At 36.3% G+C, this 9,840-nt stretch overlaps 1 protein-coding gene across 1 annotated transcript; it reads left to right on the top strand.

Annotated features, from left to right (window-relative positions):
• Positions 1–3,758: 3,758 nt before the first annotated feature.
• On the top strand, positions 3,759–5,363 carry LOC106322782 (uncharacterized protein At4g17700-like). Its single transcript, XM_013760917.1, has 6 exons — positions 3,759–3,899; positions 3,994–4,134; positions 4,208–4,409; positions 4,505–4,644; positions 4,731–4,817; positions 4,896–5,363. Exons 1-6 carry the CDS (start codon positions 3,822–3,824, stop codon positions 5,154–5,156), a joined length of 909 nt encoding a protein of 302 aa, XP_013616371.1. The 5' UTR covers positions 3,759–3,821; the 3' UTR covers positions 5,157–5,363.
• The last annotated feature ends 4,477 nt before the right edge of the window (positions 5,364–9,840 follow it).

Raw genomic sequence — 9,840 nt, 5'->3', positions numbered from 1 at the left:
GAATAGCCCAAAGATACTACCAGACTTCGATCGTTGCCGGATGTGACGCACCGGTCCAACACAACGAAGTGGTTCGCTTGGAGATGACCTCACCAAGAGAAGTATGAATGTTCTAAGCAAAGAACAAAGAGATAAACTCATAAAAAGGGGAAAACAATCTGATTTATTTTGTGGCTCTTAGGCCTTATTTATAGGATTACAAGTTGTAGAGATCCAAAGAAGAATGTGTTAAAAACAAGACATTGGAAATAGAAACAAAGACTTGACTAAATAAAGTCTTTGACTGAAACTTGGACTACCTCTTGATATAGCCACGACCAAGACTTTGAAAAGTGAAGAATATACTCCTGATATGGGCCAAGACATGTCCCTTTGAGACCTGGTCGAAATCCATCTTTTTCCTTAGCCAATATTTTATCGGTTTCTCCATTTGGCCCAAACAAGCTCGTTTTTGAATCTTTTTGAAAACCATCAAGCCCAATGCTTTTTGGACATTTGGAACATGAATAATCACCTTTGGAATGATTGAATTGGTCGTTGTTTCATCGGGTGGTCTGAATTCGCGAGAACTGAAGATCACCTGATTTGTAAATAGCATAACTATCATATATGAACTCCGTTTGATCTGATTCTTCTTCTAGGAGCTCCGTAATCTAGTTGAGAACATTATCCAAGTGATTTCATGCATAGAGGCCTCGTGGTTAGGAAGATATGAGTCAAACGATGAACATATATCTTTACTACTTTCCATGATCAAGCCATGCATGTCTGTTTTGCCCGGTGCGCTACCCCATGGAACATCACCACGTTTTCTTGCTTGCTTGTCACCTTTGTGATTTTGTGATGCGTTTTGAGATCCAAAGTAGATACAATTCTGCTTAGGCCTCAGAGTGGGAATACATGTATCCGGATCAGGGTCGGGTCGGTTATTTCAAATCTGGAATTTTCAGGTCAGACTAAATTAATTATTTAGAAATTTTTAGTTCAGATTTGAATTTATTCATGTCCGATCCGGATCGGTTCAAGTCTATAATTTAAATATCCATAAAATTTGAGTCGATTCTTGTATAATCCGGTTTGGTTCGAGTATATAGGACTCAAACTGGACTGGAAGTATTCGAATTGGATCTGAAAACCCAAAAAATGCATAAAAACCCTGAAAATATTCAAATATCCAAATTACTAAAAAATTTATTTGAAATCTGATTAGAAAAAAAACTGAAAATACTTGAAATTTTACCCCACTACCCGATCTATATTTTTTTGAAGATCAAAATTTTTACCCGAGACCCGAAAATATACCCAAAAATATAAATATGAAACTTAAAAATACCCACAATATCAAAAATATACCAAAATACACAAATATATCTAATATATAAAATAAGTTTTGGATATTTCGGATACCGATCGAGTCTCGGATAGGATCCAGATCCGAACCGAAACCCGCAAGTCCAAAAAAAGATCCACCATGTATTTTAGTATGGATTCAAGTTTGGGTCGGTTACGGTTTATGAATAAAATGCCAACGCCTAATTCAGATGAGATTCAAAAGTTACATACATTAGAAACTCTATAAATTAATACTTTACAAATTAATATAAACACTTTAAATTAATAAGAATTTTAGTTTCAAGTTTAACCGGTTTAAAATACGATGCAAATTGATAAATGACTCGTAGAAGACATTTTATTCTAGAGTGAGTTACTTTATAAGGCACTTTTGTCACTTTCTTTTCATCATAAGACACATTGTGTCTGAGGAGCACTTTCTCCGTTTCCTAGGCGATTTATGGACTCTTTTGCCCTCCCAAGCAGAATAAACTAGTTGGACTTGTGGTTGTGATAATAAAGTAAATTAACTAGGACGTGAGTTAATGCTTCTGTTAGTGGATGGGATTTTTCTTTTAAAACTTTTTTTGGTTATTTATTTTATTACTGTTTATACCACCTAATGTTTTTAATTGATTTTATTTTCAATTGTAAAATAAATAAAATAAATAGAATTATTATAATAATCTATTTATAAGATTTTCTATCTTTTAACATCCATTTCATATATATTTATTACCATTTACGTAAAAAAAATATGTGGACATGGACATAGTAAATGGTTATGTGGACATGGACTAAATCTGTGGACATGGACATGGATTAAATTTGTGGACATGGACGGAATCTGGTGATAAAAATTTGTAGACGAAAACGTTTTCATTACTTAAAAGAAAGAACAAAGGTCTTGAGGCAACGACTCAAACCAAACTAAAGGCCAAAATATGAAAGACAAACACCACTAGGTGTCAGCATCAACTCTCGAGCTTTATGACCTCTTAGATTCTCCTCAAGGATCCTGTCATGTAGCCAGCAAAAACTTTCAGAAGTTATACGATTGGTAACATTGTTGGTAGGTGACACTGTCTGCAATTTCTTTGCCACACCACACATACATGATACCACAAACGAGACACAAAACAAAGTAAAATACAGTGACATAGAAACACAGAGACGATGACATATACAAAGACGAAACAACAACCGAACATCAAATTAGACAAAACAAAAACAAAAAAATCAACCACGCGTGTTTCAATACCAAACAATACAATACAATGATATCAACCAAAAGATAGTTCATATTTTCATGGAGAAAATGCACACAACACATCAAACAAACTAAACTCAAACCCGTTTTCCTCAATTTTTCAGAACATCAATTTCTTAGAACACAAAATTACGAGTGAAGAAAACAAAAAAGAATCTTACCACGATTTCGAGAAACAGAGACAATCAACGAACTCAGTCCACCTTTTGCTTGTCTCAAACTCTCAAATCCTTCTTGATTTCCTCCCCACTTCTCAACTTCCTCATGATTTCATCTCAAACCTTTCGTTTATGGTTTGTGTTATTGAACAGAATTTCCAAAACAAAACAAAACAAATCAATTTGGGAGTGTATTTGAGGAGATAACTTCGACAATTACGCGACGTATATCAGATCAATGTTTACCTTTGCTATGGAGATTGGTTTCATCAGTAGGAACTAAGCTAAATCCAATCAAGACACAACACAATAGAGAGATTCGTCCAAGGGAGAACCACAGAACCAGACTGTCGTACATATATATCTCGGTGGAGGATTCTCGAGAGTTCCCAAGTCCGTGTATATGAGATTACACAATCAAACTCGCGGCGGACCTCTGTTTCACGGTGTTCTATGGAGAAATTGAAGATGAAAAAGAAGAGGGTTCACGGAATTAGGGTTAGTAACCGAAGGGACCGTCAAATTGGGGAAAGTAAATCTGAATCTGAAAAGTAAAGTTGGAGAGAGAATATAGGTTGGTTTTTGAAAACTAAAAAATCAGAAACTGATTAATCGGTTTTTTTTTAAGAAGGGAAAGTGACAGCTTAGTTAAGAAGGGTTGAGGGCATATAGTACATTGCACAAAGAAAAAGTGTGCTTCCAGCAACAAGTGACCTATTGTGTAATTTGAAAGACAAAAAGTGTTTTAAAGAGTAAAAAATTCTTTATTCTATTCGATAGAAAAGAACATGTTATTACAACGAGACTAAAAAGGTTGAGCAAGAATGAGTTAACCTACCTAACTATTTTTGAAATCAGACAAACTTTGTTATACCATCGTTTTGGATATTGGCCTAAAGATAACGGACTTAATAGAAAATGGTTTGGGTTTGTAGGCCCAATAAAGGAAGATCGAATGTGTGTATATACAAATAGAGAGTAGTATCACGAGAGGAAACCTAAACAATCTATATTGAAAGTAGCCGCCGTTTGTTTCCGTCGATCAAAGTAAAAAAAAGATAATGGGAGATTCCTCGGCTAAAATGCTTGAGGGATTCAGGAAGGAGCGTGAGTTTATGGAGAAAGTGAGACAATGTGGTGTAAGTCTTTTTATCTTCTTTTGGTTTTGTAATGAATCAATCCACAGAATATATATTATTTATACCCTATAATATTCGTCTGGCTATTGGTTAGGGGTTTGATATCGAGCATTTGATGAAAGCAAAACCAGGCCGTTGTAATTTCATGGCTTTGGAGATCACAAAGGATAAACCCGCCCCCAGGTACATCGTCCTATATGCTAGGTTGGGGATCCACAAGTACAATATGATCCAGGTGACAAAATTTTAAAAAACTTGTAGTATTTGTTTCTTGATCTTGCAATCTAATAAATACTTCTTCTTCTCAGGGGACTAACTTGCAGCTGCATGGCATAGAGAAGTACAATGTGTTCCGTAAAATACCTTATTTCATTCACTTTGTAACCGCAGTTGCAAAGGATCCTGCTGCCGGCGGTTCCCTTGTAACTTTCCAGACCAGTTTTTATGAAGAAGTCTATGGGGTCAAGAGATTGTCTTGTTTTATTGCTAGGCCCAAGCCCGGACCACATGGTAAAAAAAACTTGCCTGTTTTGTTACATTATATTTCCATAATAATGAATAATTGTTGAAATGTAATGTAATGTGAATTATATCTCTGTGTGTAGAGGAGGATAATGCTTATAATTTATGGGTTCAATCTGATGATGAATCTGATGAAGAATCTGATGATGAATCTGAAGACAAAAGTGAATTGCCTGAGTGGCCGGGAGAGAATGCTTTCGATGATAAAAATTATTTTTACGTGGTAAAGTAAAAAGCTCACTATTGTTTTTTTTTTCACACTAGCTAGTAGTCCAGTACTGTTGTAAGTGATGTGTTTTCTTTTCGCAGGTGAAGAAATCAGAGCTTCGAGAAAATGACTGGATTCGTGTATACCTTGAGCTTGCATTCCTCGTTCCAAATTCGAGCATTCGAAGTGTAGGCACCTCTTCTTTTTTTTTTTTTTTCCTGTTTATTGTCAATAATAACAACACGTCTTTCTTCGTATTTTTGCAGCTTGATCTGTCGAAGTTGGTCATTACTAAAGTAGCGGTGTATACTAGCGACGAGGACATGGCTTTGCCAAACGAGAAACTCAATGCCAGAAATGCAATTTTCTACATCAAGTACGAGTACTGCCCAAATGAAAATAAGGATCATGGTTGCAAGCCAACACGTGATGGCGTAGCTATAGTAAGAAGAAAGATGGACAAGATCTCTGGAGATACCACTCTCTCGTTCCAGGGCGATTGCAATTGGAGAGATATTTTTCTGTAGAGCAGAGAATTGGCCAATCCTATGGCTCGTATTCGTTGGTCTTTCTGTTAAGCTTCTAATTAAGTAATTATTATAAGACCATATCCATTTTAAAATGTGGATCACGTAATAAATTATTAAATATTGTCAAATATTTAATGGTCGTTTCGCGGGTGGTGGTTTTTTTACTGTCTTTTGTTTCAAGTTGCAAGAAATATTTGGACACTTTTTGGTCAACTGTCTTTAAAACTAAGCTTAGCTTGTAAGGTCGTGTTGGTAGCCGAGTTGTTAAAAAAAGATTAACTGCAAAAGGATTCTAAAATGACCAATTTTAAAACAAGCTTCTCTTGCTGGTTCCAGTGGAGATGATAGTTTCAACTTTCAAGCATACATTTTTTATTGATAGGCCAATACAATAGCATCAATTGATTTGATCACTCTTATCGTATATTTGTTTAGGGCAAGGATTGTATATTTGCTAAAATGGTCAAATCCTGTTTGCTAAGTACAAGGCATCATAAGGAAGTGATGTGAATGTTGTCTTGGATTTTGACTGCAAGGTTGAACTACTTGGCAATATTCATGGATTATGTGAACCATCTGGTGTAAATATATAAAACACATATAAAACTTTATCTAGAATATGTTTTATCGACCAAAACTAGTTTAGTTGATTTTTTGCAACTGTTTGTGACATGGGAAGCACACAAAATGATTTTACTCTGTAAGAAGTGGACCACAAGGTCACCAATGGTTTTTAAGGAAAACTTCATCGTCCGACGTCCGGTATTGGTGAAGTTTTTAGATGATCAAGAGCAGGAATGTCCGTGTTGATAAACTGTTTGTTAACGATCCGGACTGCATCAAGAAAACAAATCTATTTTTCTTTTTCGCCATTGATGATAATATTTATACCAAAGTGAAATACAGAATGAAAAATATACGTGTCAATTGAAAATAGCAAAAAATAGCTACCAAAAGGTTCATTATAAAATTTTGTTTCTGCTCTGCTGATTACAAAACCATACACCACATTATCACTTGGAATCTATCTAGAAAGCAAATATAGATAAGGATCATGATCATCCTCGGTCATACTCATATCTCAGCATGGCTCATAGGTTTTCATGAGGCTGATCTTGAGCCGTCATCAGGGCCGGCCCTGAGAGTTTGGAGGCCCAAGACCATTTAGTAAAGACTTCAAAAATTTGGGGATCTAAATTTTTTTTTTTTTACAAATTGGGGGCCTATTTACATATAAATTTTTTTAATAATTTTAGGGGTCCAAGGCAAATGTTTCATTGGGCTTGGCCCAGCGCCCCCCCCCTGCATCCAAGCGCGGATACCTTTGCGGATACCTTTGTTTGAAAGCAGAGACCCGAGTTTCTCTCTGATAAGAAACCTAGACGAACTATAAGATTTGCAGTCTATATAAATTGACTTAAACACCTAAATGAAACCAGATAAATGTAAGCCGGGTGTGGTTTATATTTTAACGCTTTGTGTAATATTAAATCAACCGTAAGATTCGTACTTCTTACATAGCCAAAGGCCAACGGAGTTGCAGAAAATCAAGATACCAATAGGCACCTTATAACAAAGAAACTCCAAGGAGTCAAAGAGAAGACCTCATCAGTAACAGAAAATGAGGATGGCCCAAGCTCGAGCTATTGCAGTGTCACACACGATGAAGTGATTTACCCACTTAGATGCATTGTGTACAATATAGGTCCATTTCCACGTGATTTCGTTATGGAGAACTATAACGAACACACAAACATGATCTTGTAATCATTAGAGAGGCAGAACAACTCCAAAAAACATAACCAAAGTAACACAAATGGGTTGACGCAGAACGTCGAAAAAGCTCGGAGTCGAACCCAAAGAGGCCAGCATGGAATCCTGATAAGATGATTGACCAAGGAAGGAGCTGGAACGTCCAAAAAACATAACCAAAGTAACACAAATGGGTTGACGCAGAACGTCGAAAAAGCTCGGAGTCGAACCCAAAGAGGCCAGCATGAAATCCTGATAAGATGATTGACCAAACCGGAGCTGGAACAGAACCGGAAGAACACAAACCAAGCAACCAAACAGTCTTACCCCGTAAACAAAAGCAGAGGGGAGGCAATAAACGATGAAACAAATAAAAAATACAACCTGGATAAAACACATCAACGAAGACTGCATCATCTCTGTGGAACCGCCATAAGACTCGAACAAGTAAAGAGGAACAACACCATAAAGATAATAGAAAAGGTAGAAAACCCACAACAACAACAAAAGACCATTGATCAAAGCATACGAACTGAAATAGGAGGAAGGCAAAGGCCAGTGAGAACCTCAAATCCGACCCCCAATCAACGCCTGTCCAAAATCTGAAGAGGACAATACCAGCATAGCCTTGATCAGTCATGAATGATGGAGTCGAACACTTGAGTGTGGTGTATATTTAAGATGGAGAAATCAGAGAGGCTTCTAGTAGACTAGAGATTGCTTCATGAAAAGGGAACAAGAGTTAGAAAAAAATCTCATAAAAAAAACATTGAAGATTTTTTATTTATAGATATTTTGCATGTGGGAGAAATTTTGATGAATGTGATAGATTTCACTTTCTTACATTTAACTCAAAAGTTGAAAACCAACCATTGTTTCCAGGCAACACTTCCACTTTTGATCGCTCACACTTTTTCCACGTGTGTTTGTAACATTGTTATATATAGATATAGAAATGCTTAAGATGATTGATTTAGTTATCTATATCAAAAAGTTGATTTATTTTTTCGTTCACACATCCGTTTAAAATTTCAGAGTTAACTGTATTTGGGCTGGAGTAGTGAAATGAAAAGTGACCTATCGGAAAGTGATAATCGATACCATGCGGATGAAGCCAAAATACGAGAAAAGGTCGGGTAGTGATTGCAGGGTTAGTAAACACGGCTTTCGAGCTTCGGAAAAATTAATGGACCGACCGTTGGAACGGGATGAGGCTCACATGTCGAATGAGCATGCGTGGGTGGCCCATTAGCTGTTGGCGGTCGGGGTATTACAAGTGGTATCAGAGCTGGTTATCAATCTCAGTTTTGACCCAAGAGACGTCTTGAGACCTGTCGTGGAGTGCAACGGAGACGTTGTGTTTTTTAGTGGAGGTAAATTGTAACTTCCCGAGTTTAAAATGATTGATTTGGATACATATTTCACCAAAGTTTATTTATCTTTTCTGTCATACATCCATTTAGAACTCCAGAGTGCGTATTTGGAATGAAATAGTGAAATGATGGGTGATCTATCGAGAAGTAATTCGGGATACCGTGCACGTGAGACCAAAATGCAGGAGAAAAATCGGATGGTGATTGCAGGGTCAGTAAACATAAATTTTGAGCTTCAGGAAAATTAACGGACCGACCGTTGTAAAGGATGGAGCCCACAGACCGAGTGAGCAGATGTGAGTGGCCTATTAGCCATGGGGCGCTACAGCGTTGTTCTTCAATTATTCTGGTACGTTTATAATCTTTATGTAAGCCGTGAACGCAACCACAACCATAATCGCTCTCAATTATACAAATATGTGCCTGCATGAGAATTCAAATTTTCAACACATTTTAAAATTCAGAAATTAGCATTTTCCTTTTGAGAAAAACAACTGTACATCTTCATTCATACAAATTACAAAACTAAACTGATAAAAATTCAGATAATGTGAAAAATAAAAAGAATAAAAGCCAGAGGAAAATGAAACACACTTCAAAAGAGTCAAAAATAAAATACAAACCGGAAAAAACACACACACCCGACTAAAACTGGTAAACAAGTAATTACCAGCCAAACCTTATACTCTCAGAGTAGATCAGGTGGACCTTTCTTCGACGAGAGCTGATTCTCCGGCGGCTGATCCTTGGATGTTGGCATCTTTGGTACCTCGGTGAGAATCTGAACGACTTCTCTTATCGTCGGTCTCTCAACAGCTTGTTCTTCCACACAAAGCATAGCAACGTAGAAAACATGCGTCACTTCCAGAGCCGTGCTTCAAGTGTATCCAAAAAGGCTTTCGCCTAGGGCCCCCAAAATATATAGTTTTTTAGGGCCCCAAATTTCCAAAAATTATTAGTAGTATATTGGTTTAAGTTTGCCATTTATTATTCAATACAAGTTCAATTATCTACATTGCTTTTTAAAAAAATGAGTATTTTATTTTATTGTCAATTTTCCAAATTGAAAAAATGAATATATGTTTTATATGTCAAACTCCTAAATAAAAAGGAAAAAGTGCAGCTTTATATACCAATCTTGACGATTCCAGTTTCTGTCGCCACTGCTGAAAGAAGCTTTTCCTAGTTAAAGCTAATAAAGTCTTATCTTCGATCAACCATGTCACAAGAAAAATTAAATGGTCTAGCAATTATATCGATCGAGAGAGAATTAGTTAGGAATCTAGATTATGATAATTTGATTAAAGAGTTTATTGAAAAAGAGGGAAGAAAAATTTTGTCTTAGTTTTTTAAAGTTATTGTCTTAATATTTTTTTTTCAAATATATATTGTACTATGATAAAAAAATTTTTATAAAGGGACCCTATTTTTATATTCGCCTCAAGCCCCATTAAACCTTCGCACGGCTCTGGTCACTTCATGTAATGGAAACGAAGAAAGTCTCGGATCCAACACTTTGACAACGGATTCCTTGTTAGAATCAGTCATCTTACGAA

Source organism: Brassica oleracea, chromosome C2, assembly GCF_000695525.1.
Source record: "Brassica oleracea var. oleracea cultivar TO1000 chromosome C2, BOL, whole genome shotgun sequence".
Classification (NCBI taxonomy): domain Eukaryota; kingdom Viridiplantae; phylum Streptophyta; class Magnoliopsida; order Brassicales; family Brassicaceae; genus Brassica; species Brassica oleracea.
The sequence above is the reverse complement of the archived record's forward strand: the minus strand, read 5'-3'. Positions and strand labels throughout refer to the sequence as shown.